The sequence below is a fragment of the Arachis ipaensis genome, chromosome B10 (assembly GCF_000816755.2).
Source record: "Arachis ipaensis cultivar K30076 chromosome B10, Araip1.1, whole genome shotgun sequence".
NCBI lineage: Eukaryota > Viridiplantae > Streptophyta > Magnoliopsida > Fabales > Fabaceae > Arachis > Arachis ipaensis.
Genome location: NC_029794.2, coordinates 24,015,414 through 24,033,266, shown reverse-complemented (window position 1 = coordinate 24,033,266; position 17,853 = coordinate 24,015,414). Strand labels below are relative to the sequence as shown.

Genomic DNA, 17,853 nt, shown 5'->3' with positions numbered 1-17,853 from the left:
GATTAAATTCTAATTCACTAATTTACTATCAAGATCCCAAATTTAAATTTTACTATCTTTAAATATAGCAAAAAATATTCATGATGTCCTAAATTTAAATTTTAGTACTACAAATTTAGTCCAAAAAAATACACAAAAATAAATAAAAAAAATTTATGCTAGATCAAATTTGTTGTGGAATAGAAAAAAATTTGTTGCAAAATTATGGTGAAAGTAGAGAAATAAAAATATAAATTTATGTGAAAATAGGAGAATTGTATTAATAATAGTCTCAAAAATACAACATGTAACCATTCTAATATACCAATTATTATTCAGTAAAATCAGGATATCTCATAACCAATCAATTTTATCACAAGCCAACTAAGAAATTATCAAATTACACATTGAATTTTAAAAAAAATTGATCTGAATTAAACATATATGGAATTTGAACCATACTAACCAAAAATAAAAATCATTTGTCTGAAAAGTCACACATAGAGGTCTGGCGATGAGGGCAAAACTACATCAACAATGCCTCTAGATTAACGAACTATGTTTCAAGTGCTTGTTAATGGCCGAAACTCTACATACTATGATGATGTGTCTAGAAATTCAAGAGGTGTTAAATAAATTCCCAATAGCAAGTGTAATATCCAAAAATTCGAACCTAGAAGAATGACAATGATGGAAGTAGTTTATTGACAATCTCAATAGAAGAACATATTTCAAAAAGAAAATGTTTCAAGGACAAGTAGTGTACATGCTATGGCAAGTGTGGCTAGCTAAAAATGTGATGATTTTTTACCGTAAAAACGTCAAATTTGGGAAAATTCTATTAAACACTTTTATTTGCAAAAGAATTTACAAGATAGAGTTAATATTCAAAATCGTCCCTGAAAGATACATCGATCTCCATATGAGTTCCCGAATGATAAAGTTAATCAAAATAGTCCCCAAAAGATGATGGACATGACCACGTTAGTCCTTCCGTCAATTCGTCCGCTGAGCTGGCTAACGTTGGGTGACGTGTTCCGTTAACTGCCTGGGTGGCTGACGCCTACGTGTACGCTGGGTTTGCTGACAAGGTAAGTTCGTTAAAAGAAATCAAATCAGTCCCTTGGATGATGAACCCTAATCCCAAATTCAATGATAAATAACTCGCGGTCTAGAATCATATGGCCACACAGTTGGGTAGATGCTGAAATTGTCGTAGTGGTGGTGTATCTCTTAGGTCGCACGGCAAATTCAGTACATCAATGCGAATAAGGAGGAAGACTCACGAAGAAACATGTTTCTGTGGATAGAAGAATATCGTAACCTTTTCAAACTAAATTCTCAATGATTTATGAAAAAAAAATATAAGCCAAGAAAAATACAGTCCTCAATATTAGTCACAAAAAAAAACAAAATGAGATATTGTACAAGGAATTTCCAGTTTGTTGCAGCAAAGATGAACTTAACACTTGAGTGCTTCATCTATTTCATGGCAAAATCATGCAAGTGGTTTCAGATGGACAGCACGAACCTGGTATAGGATCAATTGGGTAGAAAGAGTTGTAGCTTCGGTCTGAAGGGTCTGAACTAATTGGAGTGCCATCTTTATGTCTTATGTAAAACTCCTGAGATGACAATTTGAACATTACCGTTTTTAAGCTCATAAAACAAGCAATAGAGTAAGTGAAAATATATATAGAATTTGATAGAAGGAAGTTGAATAACAGTAAGTACCAGGTAGGCTTGGTCACCATTAGTGGTAATAATTGCATGGAACACAACATATTCCATGTCTGTCAAGTTGCATACAAGATCGAATAATAACTTGATTCGATCCTTGCACTGGATATTCACAACCGAATAACCCCTTTCGGCCCAATTCTGAACAGTCACTAACGGAGAATCATAAGTAAACTTGAGAATGGGAGTTCTCTCATAATCACGGTTGGCAAACATCATTTGATGTAGCCTTCTTTTCGTGTGCATGACAGACAGAGCAACCGTGGTTTTGGCACTTCTAATGTCATTGTCTCCCTTCAAAATATTTCTCAACCTCACTTCAATTCTATTTATTTTATGGGAATCCTCAATGGTGGACCAGAATCACAGTCTTTAACATAGATTAGGGATGCAATGCGTCCATTGTGAGTCCAAACTTTAGCCTCAACAACATCACATTGAAGATCAGCTAGCACTGCGAACACCTCCAGGGTGTCTATTAAAAAACTACCTATCAATTGCTATAACAACTCATCCCATTCTGAATTCCAATGCTTCAATTACTTCCAGGGTTAACAAACCAACGCTACAATAGATCTAGAATGCCAAAATCCATTCATGCATCAAATTAAGAAAAATCATAGCAAGAATCAAATATCATTGCCAAAATTCAGCTTTCCGATGTCAAGAATCAGAGATTTCCCAAAAGGAATTGTTTGTAAATAACATTAAGATAAAAACATGTACTCAAAATCAAAATAAAAAAATAGAAAAAAATAGAAAATTTAAATGAAAAATGAAGTGAGTATCATGTTCAGACCTCTTGGCGCGTTTCGGATCAATGGTCCATAGCTCAGCGAGCTTATCAGGAGGCATTGCTTTCTTCGCCTCCATGATCTCTCCGAACACGCCTGTCGTAGAACCGTTGACGGAGTTACTATGCCGGTGCCTCGGCTAGCTCCTCCAGCGCCAGCGCTACCGTTTTCACCAGGACTCTTATCTTCCTCGTTGTTGCCGCTTGTTCTGGCGCCGCCGTAACCACTCTGATCCGATCCATTTCTGCCCTGAATCGAACCGTTCGAAGCCCCTCCTCCGCCGCTGAGCTTCTTGATGGGTTGCAACGTTTTGAATCTCTCGTGGACACCAAACGACGTCGTCCCAACATCTGGAGTCCATTGATTCAAAACGGCGTCGTTTTGTTATTGTGCCACGCAGGCACTTAACGGAATATGTCACCCAACGTTAGCCAAGTCAGCGGATGAATTGACGGAAGGACTAACGTGGTCATGTCCGTCATCTTTCGGGGACGATTTTGATTAACTTTATCATTCGGGTACTCATATGGAGATCGAGGTATCTTTCAGGGACGATTTTGACTATTAACTCTTACAAGATATGAAAGAGATCTCTATATCATTGTAAGGTATATTTCATTATCCTTTTCAACTAATGTGGAATTTCATATTTTACTCCCTAATAGAGCCCAACATTCTCGATGTGTGTGATTCGGACACTGATTTGGATACCTTAATAACAGTTCCATTCGCTTGTGGATATTGTCTCCTTTGACACTCTAATCCTCACAGTTTTACACTTTTACTCTTGATAGTAGGGATGACGACAAAATCTCCTATACTCACCTATTAAATTGTGTCCATGAAGGAGATGTCTTCACATACTTATAAGACACAAGTCATTTTTCTTTCCAATCAATATGAGACTTCATATTTCACTTCTTAATGGGATCCAACGTTTTTGTTGGCACATCAATTCAAACACTAATTTTGATACTATTTATAATAGTCCAACCCACTCATTTGTAAATATTGATCACTTTGACACTCCAGCTTTCACGATTTTATTCTTAATGCCAGAGCTTCTGACACTCATCCATCGAAACACATCCACAAAGAGATGTCTATAAGACATGTTTCGTTAACTCTCCAACCAATGTGAAAATTTACACAACACTTGATATACAATCTTTCGATACTATGATACTTTTTGTATTACACAAGAACTCACTAGCAAAGTAATGTAGCTACTGAAGTTCTTCTATACTTGTAGTATTCTTAAAACTTTGATTTATAGTCTCATTTATAGAAGAAATATTAGAGTAAATGGTTAAATTAGTCCCTAAAAGATCATTCGTTCTTCAAATTGATTTTCAAATTTTTTTTAAATCAAATTCATCTATTAAAGATTTTAAATTAGTCATATTAGTCATTGAGTCACTTTGTTTATTGATGGAGTCAAAATTTACTAATGTGACACATTAAGTGACACTCCAACACACACCTAAGAGTCTTAATTGACTATTAATATGATTAATTTATGAAATTAGAGAGAGAGAGTAGAAGAGGATGACGACAACGATATCGTTATGGAGAGACACACGCATTTATTTAATTTAATTTAATTTAAAAGTAAGTATTTATGTACTCAAATTTCAAATACAATACTCTAAATAATCAATAATTTTAAAAATTAAAAAAATTATTCCATACAAAGCAATTTAAAAAGAAAACTGTTAAAAAAATATTTATAAATAGTTAGAGTAAAATCAAACTGCTGATCAGAATACAATGTACTCAGAATAAAATGGTAGCCACTAAAATTAACATAAAACTAAACAAAATATAATTTAAATGAATATCTCAAAATAAAATAAGATCTACCAAATTACTTATCACTGCTGATAATGATTAAACACTTCCTTTTATCATGAATATTATTTTATTCTTTTTATATATAGGCTCAAAAATTAACATTTGGCATAATTATTATTATCTGACTTATAAAGTTATTTAAAAAGTTATTAAAAGATTGAAAAAGTTAGAATTGAGTAATAAGTAAATAAAATTAGAGAAATAGTAAAAAAATTAAAAAAAGTAGATTATTTGAGTGAAGGATTGAAAGAGAAGTTATGTGTGAATTTTTTATAACTGTTAGTGAGATGCATAACTGCAAAATTAGTTTTAAATTAAGTTGAGAGGATTAAAATAAAAAAAATTGGACATTAAACTCTATGGTAGCGTTTTGTTTTGAGATACTGAGACAGAGACTAGAAGACTGAGACTCAGTATCATGTTTGTTGGTTCAGAGACTAATACTAAAATTTCTGTCTCTGTCCCAAAATTTCAGTATTTCAGTACCTCAAAAAAGTGGAGACACAGGGGACTAAAATTTTTAGAGATAGAGACTGAAACTTTAATAACATTTTATACCTAAAATACCTTCATTTTAATTAATTAATTCCAATTTTACCCTTTATACAAATTAAATTAGAATTTCATTCTTATTTCAATTTCTCTCTTCCACTTTGCACCAAACAGAATATTAAGATTTATTTCAATCTCTGTCTCTTATGGTCCATTTGGATAGGTTCATAAGTGACTTTTTTTAACTTTTAACTTATGAAAATGTGTAGTATTAATGTCTGGTACAATTTTCAAAACAAAATTGCAACTTTTTAAAAAGTTATTTTGGCGCTTAATGAGAAGTAAAAAAAATGATTTCTCTCATAATAAAAAGTTTTTTATCATTTTTCTCTTAAAATAAGTACTTTTAGAACTAAAAAATCAAATACAAAATAATTTATTTATAAATTACTTTTAATATAAGTATTTATTATTTAAGCTAGTTCTTCAAAAGTAACTTAATTAAGTTGGCCTTTAACCGAGATGTTTTTGGGAATATTTTTAAAAGAAAGAGGGAATTGGAGAGGCGTGTGACCAGTATCCAACAGCGAATGGAGAGAGTTGATGCTTTATCCCTCATACAGGAAGAAAGGGAGTTACAGGCTGAATATAGTAATCTGCTTATGCAAGAGGAGTTGTTTTGGTATCAAAAATCCCGAGAGCACTGGGTCAGATTTGGAGATAGAAATACTAAGTTCTTTCATATGCAAACCATTATGCGGAGGAAGCGTAACAAGGTTCAGGGGTTGTTTTTGGAGGATGGAAGATGGAGTACTGATCCGCAAGAACTCGAAGAATGTGCAATTGGATTTTATAGAGATCTTTTTTGTAATGTGGAACAGGTAGAACTCGGTGTGATGGGGGATCAGGAATTATCTTCTTTATCTCGTGAGGCTATTGAAAGTCTCACAAGAAATGTTTCTAAAGAAGAGGTTAGGAAGGTGGTTATGGGCATGAACTCTTTTAAGGCCCCAGGTGCCGATGGTTTTCAGGCTTTTTTCTTCAAGGAATATTGGGAAGTGGTTGGTACAGAGGTATGGGAACTTGTTAAGAAGGCTTTCGCTGGGTTTGATCTGGATAGTGCTCTGTTTGACACTTTGGTGGTGCTGATTCCTAAAGTTGATAACCCGTCTCGCATGAAAGAGTTTCGTCCTATCAGCCTTTGTAATGTCATCTACAAGATTATAACTAAGGTGGTTGTGGAGAGGTTACGACCTTTTCTACAAGATATCATTGGTCTTTTGCAGGGAGGGTTTATTCCTGGAAGGGGTGCCCCAGACAATATCATTGTAGCCCAGGAAGTTCTCCATTTTATGAAGAAAACCAAATCAAAGAAAGGTGTTCTTGCTTTTAAAATTGACCTAGAAAAGGCTTATGACAGGGTGAGTTGGGAGTTTTTGGAGCAATCTCTCCTAATGTTTGGCTTTCCAGGTACTATTGTTTCTCTTATTATGAAATGTGTAAAGTCTTCCTCCCTTTCTCTAATGTGGAATGGTAACCGGTTGGATGGTTTTCAGCCAAAGAGGGGTTTGAGGCAAGGAGACCCGATGTCTCCTTATTTATTTGTTATTTGTATGGAGAGGTTGAGTTGCCTCATTGCTAGGCAAGTGGAGGTTGGTAGATGGAAACCAGTGACTGTGTCTAGGGGAGGTCCTGTAATCTCTCATCTCCTTTTTGTAGACGACCTTATCCTTTTTTGCAAAGCGAAGAAATCTCAAGTACTTCATGTTTTGGACACTATGGCCACCTTTTGCAGAGCATCTGGTATGAAGGTGAATTTTGACAAATCTCGTGCTATCTGTTCTATGAATGTTTCTAGACAACGCAAGGATCTCTTCACTGGTATTTCTTCTATCCGATTTGCTAATTCTCTGGGAAAATACCTTGGTGTCCCCCTTAAGCATGGCAGAGTTACTAAAGCTGATTTTAATGATGTGGTTGATAAGCTTACTAATAGGCTAGCATCTTGGAAAGGTCGCTTCCTTAATAAAGCTGGTCGGATTTGCCTTGCTAAATCAGTTTTATCTTCTATACCTATTTATAGGATGCAAGTAAGCCTTTTTCCATCAGGTGTGTGCTCTAACATTGATAAGATTACTAGAAGTTTCATTTGGTGTGGTAGTCATAATCACCGTGGTCTTCATTTAGCATCTTGGAGAGTTTTGACGACTCCGAAAAAGTTTGGAGGTCTTGCTTTGCGGGAGTCGCGGTTGGTCAATTTTCTTTATTAGGAAAGCTAGTTTGGCAAATTTTGATGAATCAAGAGAAACTGTGGGTCAAGATTATGCTTCAAAAATACCTCCAGAATAGAAACCTATTTGCAGTTAAAGCAATGGGTTCTTCATCGTATATATGGAAGTCTATTATGCACACAGCTTCCGTATTAAAGGAAGGGTTTGTTTGGGAAGTGGGAGCTCTTTCTAAGAATTTTTGGTTTGACTCTTGGTTGCACTCTGGGCCAGTAGGAGCGAGGGTTGAATTTTTTGATATTTGTGAGGCTGCTTTGACCATTGAAGATGTTTACCGTGATGGAGTTTGGCATTTGGAGAGGATTTACTCTTTTATTCCTATGGACTTAAGGGAAGACATTCTTAGTTTAGTACATATTTCGGCTTCTGGTCGTGATTTGGGTTGGAGTTGGGAGCACACTCTTTACTCTGCTAAACAAGGATATTTATGGTTAATTCAGAATAAGTTGAATTGGGATAGGAATATCAATTGGCTTTGGCTTTGGAAGGCGCGGGTCCCTGAAAAGTTGAGGCTCCTAGTGTGGCTTTGCCTTCATGATGCTGTACCAACTCAATATCTGCGTTTTCGGCGACATCTCTCCTCCTCATCCTTATGTACACGTTGCAATCAACTTCCGGAGACAATTCTTCATTGTTTTCGGGATTGTGAAGTGGTGCGATCAATTTGGGTTTCTCTAGGTTTTTCTGATGTGTGTTTCTTTGGCTCTCACGAGGTGCATGATTGGTTCAAGCATGGTCTCCTCAATGAAGGTTGTTCCAAATTTGTAGCTATAATATGGTCAATTTGGCAAGACAGAAATATGGGTACTTTTTAGGGAATTTTTGGATCTGCTGGGTCAATTGCATACAAGGCTCGCAGGTGCATGGTGGATTTTGAATATACAACTCAAAATCGAGTGTGTTGCATCCAGGGATTAAAATCTCTGTCTTGGTCTCCGCCAGAACCTGGTGCTTGGAAGTTAAATTGTGATGGGAGTGTGAACTTGGGAGATGATTGTGCTGGTTTTGGATGGGTAATTCGCGATAGTTCCAGTCAATGGGTAATGGGATGCTCAGGAAATTCCTTTGGATCTAGTGTCGTCAAGATGGAGTTGTGGAGTATATGGAAAGGTTTGGCTTGGGCTTGGGAGGCAGGTCTTAAGCTTGTTGTCTGTGAGACAGATTGCGCATCAGCTTTTGAGCTAGTGACTAGTTGGCAAGTTCCACTCTGGCATCTTGAAAAAGAAGTGATACAACTGATCTTTGACTTGAAGTTAAGAAGGGATTGTGATATTCGTTTTGAGCTTATCACGAGAGAAGCTAATGTTCGTGGCAGATCGGTTGGCAAAGATGGGATCTGGAGGTAGCGGAGCTGATGAGGTTCACCTTTGGCACCAGCCGCCAGAGGTGGTTTGTCCTCTCTTGCTGTTAAGAATCTGATTTCTTTTCTTTTTCTTTTCTGCTCTTTTATTTTTTCTGTTAGTTGTTCACCAAAAAAAAATTAGACATTAGTCTCTATCTCTTTGTCTCAATATTTTCGTCTCTATCTCTCTACTAAATACTATCTATATAATCGTATTATACTATTATATATTGTTATAGATTATAGATAATGTTCCAAGATAAAAAGAAAAAATTCCTCTAATCCAACCGCAAAATTAGCACACGGAAGTGGAGAAACCAAATTCCCGTAGCATATTCCCCATCCTCAGATTCCAACAAGTACAAAAGAAAAACCCATTACACAAAAAAAAAAAGGAAAGAAAACAAGTGGGACCCAATATAATACACTTGGTCAATCACTCAATTGGCACCAATCACATGAAGCCACGTAGCACCTAATACCGTATAAGCGGCGACGCGAGTGCTCTTCCACATGTTTAATTGAAATCGGAATCCCTCATTTCCTTTCCTCTCTTTTGCTGTGAAAACAACGCCTTTTCCCCCCAATTCCCTTCCCCCGCAACCTTCCCAGGTAAGTAAACCAACTCAAATTTCTTATATCCGTTTCCAAAGTTTCGATTTTTTGTCTTCCTTTGCTTTCAAACCATCATCTTTTATTATTTTTCAAATCCCGTCTTGTAGGTTAGCTTGTAGCGTTTAATTAATTAATTATTTGTTTAGTTCTGTTTGTTCTGGTGGATTGGTTTGTTTGATGATGCTTTTGTTTATCTTTATATGAAGATGATGAATTGATGTTTGTAGCTTGTAAATTGTGTGCTTTTATCCTTTGGGGTTTTGACCCTAGTTTTGGGTTTTTTGGGGACTTTTGGATCCGTGATTTGGTTTTTTGGGAATTTCGTCATGAATTAGATCTTGATGTCCATTGAAGTATAGATTGTCGTTTAATCATATCTTTGATACCGATGTTCAATGCCAGATTACTTTCTTGGACTAGGAAGCATCCATGTTTGATAATTTTTTAATTATTCACCCTTTTTAGTAGTTGTTGGTATTTTTGGTCCAAAATGATTCTATTTATTTAAGATTGGTGGTTGAGATCCATATGATTGGATTTCTGTTTTTGTTGTCAGCTTAAGTTGTTTTTGTTAATACTTTGTGGGATTACATTATGGTAACAAAGGAAGTTGCTTTTGTGTATGTCATGTCTCTCTGATTTTGATTCCTCCTTTTCTTTGTTGGATGAGTTTGAACAGATTGTGAATTGGATCTTCATGAGTTCAACAACCACTGGAGCATTCTTCGTTTCCTGTGACTCGGGAAACAACAACAGCCTCCTCTTCTGCTGGATTTTGCTCTCCTTGCTGCCAAAATTCTTGGGAACGCCATTTGCATACATCAATTTCCTCCTAATTCAGGCTGTTGACAGGAAAGAATCGGCAGTTGGGTTCTTGGGGAACTTTGGAGTGATTAGTCTATAGTCTTTATTAGTTTGGCCATCAGCACATTTAGATCCCATTTTAATTAGCGGGAAAAAGAAATGGTTTCCTCTCAGCTTTCTGGTTTGACTACGGCTGGCACATATAAGCCTTTACAGGCTCAGTTGCTCTTTCCTACAAGTCTTCCTGAAAACATAATCACAGATCACATTGAACTAGATTTCTCAGATGTCTTTGGTCCGGTTACAGTTCCACCCACAGTAGAAGTAAATAATATTGAATCTGCAGAGTATTTCGAAGAATCTAGTGAGCTGGTTTATGATGAGCCTGAAGTCATTTACACCCGTTCACATTCTTTGGTTGGCCCTTCTGCTTGTGTTAGCCAATCACTGAAGCTTGGAAAGCTCACCATACAAGAAACTGAAGATTCATTGGAACTAGAGGTCCTAGAGGAGGATGTGACTGGAGAAAAGGTCACAGACGTGAAAGAATCTTCCTTTCACAATGTTATCACCAAGGAATCGTTGCAAGACGGTGGGAGTCTCATGAAGATTCACAGAGTTAGCCTTGATGATTTTGAGATTTTGAAGGTTGTGGGGCAGGGAGCATTTGCAAAAGTATATCAGGTGAAGAAAAAGGTAACTTCTGAAATATATGCTATGAAGGTTATGAGGAAGGACAAAATTATGGAAAAGAACCATGCTGAGTACATGAAAGCTGAGAGGGATATTTTGACACAAATAGAGCATCCTTTTGTTGTACAACTCAGATACTCATTTCAGGTACTGATTTTCAAATTGTGATAATGTTGTAGCTTCTTTTGTGTTATCGTGGTGATATATCACTAGTGACATAATTTATCAAAATGGTATGGTACTTTTCTTAGATTCTGTCTCCTTTTAGTGCCTTTTGTCATTGTGTATGTTACCCAAAGGGCCAAAATTTAAATGAAGAAAGTGTTAGTTTGAGGCATTGATGTGCAATTCTAATCATAACTATGTCAGGAATCATGCTCTCTGCTCATAAATTGGTTGCAATTCTAATCATAACTATGTCGGGAATCATGCGCTCTGCTCATAAATTGGTTTCTTTTGTTAAATGGCTTGTATTATAAGACTGTCTAATAATATTCAGAAATTCAAAATGGATGTGTTCTATTCTGTTTCAGACAAAATATAGATTGTATCTTGTGCTGGATTTCGTGAATGGGGGGCATCTTTTCTTTCAACTTTATCACCAGGGCTTGTTCAGGTAAGTTTGGTTGAGTGTTGGTTTTTTCTTCTGCTTCTTGCATTAGTTCACAGGATAACACTCGAGTTCTATTGTTCTTTGAATATCCAGAGAGGATCTAGCACGCATATATGCTGCTGAGATCGTATCTGCAGTTTCACATCTCCATTCGAATGGAATAATGCACAGGGATCTAAAACCTGAAAATATCTTGCTGGATGCTGATGGCCACGTAATTTTTCCTTCATGATTTTATTCAACATTGCTTTCTATGTGTAATAACTGTACTGAGATTTATTTGTTGGTCTACTAGGTTATGTTGACTGATTTTGGTTTAGCAAAGCAATTCGAGGATAGTACAAGATCAAATTCTATGTGTGGAACACTAGAGTACATGGCACCTGAAATTATTCTTGGCAAGGGCCATGATAAGGCTGCTGATTGGTGGAGTGTAGGCATCCTTCTGTTTGAGATGCTTACTGGAAAGGTTTGCATCTTGTTTCTTGTAAATTTATGTCTTTGCTGTTCATTTGGATCTTCATACTGTTATTCAATGATACAAAATTACTATGTGTAAGCGTGATTATATAAGTAATAAATAGTTTTAATTTAAATGCTCATAACTGCCATTTTTTTGTAGTTGCTAAGTTTTTGTTCTTGTCATTTCTCCTCTGCAGCCACCTTTTTGTGGTGGGAACCGTGAGAAAATTCAGCAGAAGATAATTAAAGACAAGATTAAGCTGCCAGCATTTTTGTCTAGTGAGGCGCATTCTCTGTTGAAAGGGGTAATTTATCATATTTACATACCGAACTGTATCTAATACATGTATTCATATTTGTGTAAAATAGTGTCCCAGTGTGAAGATGATGAATAAAGCAGGTACTTCTGATGGTTTGACCTCTTCCAGTGTTCTCCTGGTGCAGTAGTAGTGCAGCTGTGCCGAGACCTCTGGTTCTGGTTCAATATCTCATGATTACACCATCACAATCTGTTCACTGATTTATCCACTGTCCATGTTTGTTTCCAATTTGGAATTGTAGATGCATGTTAGAAAAACTGTTCCTTCTGTTCCACTCTTTGTTTCATTATCATGGTAATAATTGTTTTTGTTTATGATACATAATACTAATTCGTTAATTGAATTATAAGTTCATTGGCATTTGTTTTCAAAAAATTTAGATAGTAATACTCACAATGCTGTAAGTAAATCAGTTTACAATGCTTTGTTTCTTTCCTTGTTTAGTCACAAAAAAAAAAATCAGTTTACATTGTTGGTTATTTTGTAATTTCATTTTAAGCTTGTACTGAAATTAGTATTTCAGATGTTATTTGCATCCATTTTTATCTGCATAGAACCTTTGATTCCTTTCCTTCTCCCCTTTCTTGTTGAGCTTTCTGCTTTCTTACTGTTGTATTCAAACCTTTGTTCTTCACTTTGAGATAAAAATAATTTGTGTCTGTTACAGCTGCTACAGAAGGAGGCGGGAAAGCGATTAGGTTGTGGACCTAAGGGGATAATGGAGATTAAAGGCCACAAGTGGTTCAAACAAATCAACTGGAGGAAGTTGGAAGCAAGAGAAATCCAGCCGAATTTTAGGCCGGATGTAGCCGGGAAGCATTGCGTCGCCAACTTTGAGAAGCGATGGACTGATATGCCTGTGGTCGATTCACCAGCTGCCAGCCCGAATGGTGCCAACCCCTTCAAAGACTTCTCTTATGTGAGGCCTGCAGCCTCCTTCCTTCAAAGGAATAGCCCTGCTTGTTAAAATTGCTGTAGTTTGCAATTGGTCTTGGCTCTTAAATCCACACCTATTTTTTTCTTTGGTATTTTTAGTATTTTTTATATTTGGTTGGGTTAGGGGTTTGCATGAACGAAGGTGTTATACTGGCACATAAATTGCCAACAAGAAACTTTTTCTTAGGTTTCTATTTTGGCTTTTAGGAGTTGTGTGAACTTTCTAGGTTATGTTATTTGTGTGAATTGCGGCTCATTTGTGTTGAGTTGACTTATAATGTGTTATGCAGAAAATAAAATTGTTTAATTTTGTATCCTTTGTTTTATTCAACATCAACAAAGTCTTATTTCATTATCTGGAATCAGATATATGGATTAGATGCGAGTAAATTTTATCATATATATTATCTATATTGAATTTTATTTTGTATCATGTCTATAATCATAAAGAGTTTATTTGATTTTTAATCCTCTATGCCAATGTAAAAGTTAAAATAAAGTGATAAATAAATTTCTAAAAATTTAAATTTCGAATAGGTTAATTTCTAAAAATAAAAGTATTAATAAAATTTGAGGATAGCAAATGTGAATATATTATTTTTAAATTTTAAATTAGTTTTTATAATTAGGGTAAAAAGTTTTAATTTAAACTAAGGGTAAAAAATTATATTAAATCAAATGGAAGAAAAATTTACACGAATTTATCAAAGCAAAAAATGTGACATGAATCATCCAAAAGTATATTTTTATGTAATTCGAATTAAGCTAATTTGAACTATGAAAACAATAGTAATTCGAATTAACACACTTCGAATTAATAGGGAAGTGTAAATTCAAATTTAGTAAATCCGAATTATGCCATGGAGTTAGTCGTAGGTAGTTCGAATCAAACATGGTTCGAATTATGTATGCATCTTGTATTATAGTAGTTCGAATAATACTGATTCGAATTAAGTAGGGAAGCCAGACATAGTAGTTCGAATGAGGTTGCTTCGAACTACTTATATATAATTCGAAATTGGTTGTTTCGAATTATGAAGGCCCAACGTGTATAAATATAGTGTGAACGTGAATTCCTCCCATTAGAGTGAAAACAATGGCTAGTGAAGAGAGTTGTTTATGTTTGGTGCATTATAGAGGGTCAATTAAGAAAAAAACACGTTCTGGTGTTAAGTTTACTGATAAGGATCCTTTAGTATTTTTCTGAAATCTACAACGAGCTTCGCTAATTTCTTGAATTCTATAATACAGAAACTTGGGATGCAAGGCGTGAAACGGGTTGAGAAATCATTCTATCGCATTCTGATCTCAGTGCTGCGAGATGACGTGAAATACGATTCGTTTGTCATAGGGAGTGACGAGGATTTGGAGGTCCTGTTCCATTATCGTCGGCAGTTTCCCGAGGTCAAGACACCTGAACTGTTAGCAAAGCTGGTTGATGTGGTCTCTAGATCAAGTGGTTCGAACTAGAATACCCAAACTCCAGTAACGGCAGCCTGTTCTAGTTCGAGACCTGTTGGTGCATCTTCATCCGTGCCTGTGATTTCACCTCAAGAAGAGCATGTGGCCTCCCCGTCGTTCGCCATTAATCTCAATAGCGGTGGTGGCAGAGAAGTTAGTATCATTGATAGGGTGCCGATTTCATTACAGTGTGGGCACCGGCTGGGATGGACGATGCATTGCCGGATGACGATGACACTGATGATGTGGAGCCGGACTTCATTGCTGATGATAGTAGTGATGACATAGCGGCGAGTAATCTAGTTGGGGATGGCGGTGGTTCCAGCTCAGGGACTCAGCAGTATCCCCCGCACTTTTCATCTTTGGACTTGGATGCCATGAGACAGGAGGGGATTCCTGGGGAACCTATTGGATTTGGTGCCAGAGATATGCATGGTTCCGGAGGTCTACAGAATTTCAGGTTGGTCAGCAGTTTCAGGATAAACAGGAGGCTGTGTTAAGCGTGAAGATATATAGCATCCGACGGGGGGTACAGTACAAAGTGATGGAATTTGATTATCGCAAGTACCCTGAGAAGTGTACTGAATTTGGCAACGGGTACACATGGTTGATCAGGATCAGTCTCTGCCAGCGCAGGAGTATTTGGGAGGTAAAACGGTACAATGACCCTCATACTTGTCTGGCCACGTCAATCTCAAGCGATCACATGAGTCTTGATTATCATGTGATCTCGGCCTACATCATGCCAATGGTTAGAGCTGATGCATCCGTCTGTATCAAGGTACTGCTGAATACGACAGAGGCACATTTCGGGTTTAATCCGACTTATAGGAGGGTTTGGTTGGCTAAGCAGAAGGCCGTGGCAAAGATTTACGGAGACTGGGATGAGTCATACAACGAGCTACCGCGATGGGTCTTAGGTGTGCAGCTGACGATGCCTAGTAGTGTTGCAGTGTTGAGGACGAGTCCTGTTCGAGTGGGTGGGCTGGTGGATGACTCGCAAGCCTATTTTCACCGGCTTTTCTGGACATTCCCACCGTGTATAGAGGCATTCCATCATTGCAAGCCGTTGGTCAGTATTGGCGGGACGCACCTGTACGGTAAATATGGGGGTACGCTGCTCGTTGCGATTGCACAAGACGGGAACTCCAACATCCTGCCTGTTGTATTTGCACTCGTGGAGGGTGAGAATGCTGAGTCCTGGTCTTTTTTTCTATCCCATCTCCGCCAGCACGTGACCCTGCAGCCGAGTATTTTAGTGATATCAGATAGGCACAATAGTATCAAGACCGCACTTGAGGCTCCGGACGGAGGTTGGCTACCACCTGCTGCATACCGTGCATTTTGTATTCGACATGTGGTTGCAAATTTTTCCCTCACTTTTAAGGGCAAGAATGCACGGAGGCTTCTTGTGAATGCGGCATATGCGAAGACTGAGGTGGAATTCGATTACTGGTTTGATATTCTACGAAGTGAAAATCCTGCCATGTGTGACTGGGCTAACAGGATTGAGTATGCAATGTGGACTCAACATCGGGATGAGGGTAGGAGATTCGGCCATATGACGACGAATAGTACCTTGAGGCCAAAGGCCAATTGAACGTATCATATCTAGCGGGTCTGAATCCAGGAAACCGCCAGAAGATCCAAGACTGAAGCAGGTGTAACGGACCGGCTAGCTTCACTATGTGTCTGTTCACCATGCGACACATACACTGGTATAACCACGAGAGAGCAGCTGATCCCCAACTGTACTGACCTATGTCCTCAAGCCTGGCTAGGTGTGGAAGTCACCTAATGTGAATGCGAGTACCGAACTTATCACCAAATAGCTGAGTCCCCAACAGCATCATGATATAGGTCCGGGCATACCTCCTAACCGTGGGCTCATCGGCCCCCTTAGGAAGCTCGCTGAACGTATCTTAGAACCAGCTGCAGTTCACTGCAAACTTCTTGATGCAGTTTGCAAGAGGCAATACACCCAGCAGCTCCTCGAACCACACCCAAGCTGGGAGACCACCCTCGATGTACGTCTGAAAATCTGCCAAGCACCCACTAACATAATGCCCATCGATCGGCAGCCCTAACTGGTACACCACGTTCTGAAGTGTAATCGTGCACTCCCTGAACGCCAAGCTCCACGAATACACTAACTAGGGGCTCATCCAGCATAAACCATCTCTCATCCAGGCGCATACCCTGCTGCCGTCGCATACTCGAGATACATCGGTGGGGATGCATAAAAAATGATTGTCCCTCGGCTCGGAACATATTTACACAACATACTTCACTAATGCATATTGTAGAGCAGAACATACAATTTGCACTCTACCAAATTATGTTACGCGTTAAAATGGAAAATAACCTCAAATACACATCAAAGTGGGCCTAACGAGAAAATTTTTTAAAAACTTTTTCCTGAAAATGGTATACTTAATTACCATAAAAAATTTTCTTAGAGAGAGTATAATATTACGCTTAAAAAATTACTTCAATGATTACTACTCATATAAAAAAGAAAAAACTTACTCTAGATAATTTTCACCCTCCTTACTACTCATACTTTTTCATGTTTGTGTTCACTAATAAACCACTAATATAACCACTTAACAAAGGTATATACTTACTACCATTATAACATACAAAAGGTAAAAATGTAAAAAATATAAAAAATATAACACACTAAATCCTATTTTCAAAGGAAAAAATGGCACTAACCTCTTCATTGATGACACCAGCTATATGGGCGACGCCATCCAAATGATAGAGTTGGTCCGGGTCATCCCCCATCAGTTGAATATTCTGTTGAACACTTTGTTGCGGTCGTACAGAATGAGTTTTCTTTGGGATTTGGTGGGCAGGGGTTTGGGATAATGGTTCGAATGAGGTTGACTCGAACTCTATTTATAAGCCAAGCCTTTGTAATTCGAATTACTAGGGGCAGCCAAACTGAGGGTAATTCGAATCAAGTTGTTTTGAATTACCATGAGCTTCAAATCGGTGTGCTAGTTCGATACATGTTGATTCGAACTAGTGTGGATACTTATTTGTGTGTAATTTGAAAGAATGTGATTTAAATTACCATATCGAGTTTATGCGTATATAATTTGAATCAGTGTGATTTGAATTACTAAGGTCACACGTAGTTCGATTTAGGTTAATTCAAATTACTATTGCTTTGTGTAATTCAAATTGGGTTCATTCGAATTACATAGGATGCTGCTTTTGGGATATTCACATTGTTTTTTTGCTTTTGGTAGAATTGTGTAAGTTTTTTCTCCATCTGGTTTAAATACGTGTTTTGCCCTTAAACTAATTTATTGATGTTTATTATCTTAAAAGATTTTATTGGTATTTTTTTAAAGACTAATCTGTTCAAAACATAAATTTTAAGGGATTTATTTGTCATTTTATTCTAAAAATTATCTAAATTTTTTAAAAATAACTAGGCCGGACTATT

At 37.2% G+C, this 17,853-nt stretch overlaps 3 protein-coding genes across 3 annotated transcripts; 2 read left to right on the top strand and 1 right to left on the bottom strand.

The window, feature by feature from the left end:
- Positions 1,392–2,221, bottom strand: LOC110267805 (ACT domain-containing protein ACR8-like). The gene is made up of 2 exons (XM_021113614.1): positions 1,714–2,221; positions 1,392–1,604 (listed from the first exon to the last, which is right to left on the bottom strand). The coding sequence occupies exons 1-2, from the start codon at positions 1,963–1,965 to the stop codon at positions 1,467–1,469; spliced, it is 390 nt and encodes a 129-aa protein (XP_020969273.1). The 5' UTR covers positions 1,966–2,221; the 3' UTR covers positions 1,392–1,466.
- On the top strand, positions 8,967–13,248 carry LOC107622978 (serine/threonine-protein kinase AtPK2/AtPK19). The gene is made up of 7 exons (XM_016325064.2): positions 8,967–9,101; positions 9,784–10,748; positions 11,135–11,217; positions 11,308–11,428; positions 11,510–11,683; positions 11,874–11,981; positions 12,664–13,248. The coding sequence occupies exons 2-7, from the start codon at positions 10,068–10,070 to the stop codon at positions 12,961–12,963; spliced, it is 1,467 nt and encodes a 488-aa protein (XP_016180550.1). The 5' UTR covers positions 8,967–9,101; positions 9,784–10,067; the 3' UTR covers positions 12,964–13,248.
- Positions 14,938–15,993, top strand: LOC110268386. The gene has a single exon (XM_021114510.1). It carries the CDS (start codon positions 14,938–14,940, stop codon positions 15,991–15,993), a length of 1,056 nt encoding a protein of 351 aa, XP_020970169.1.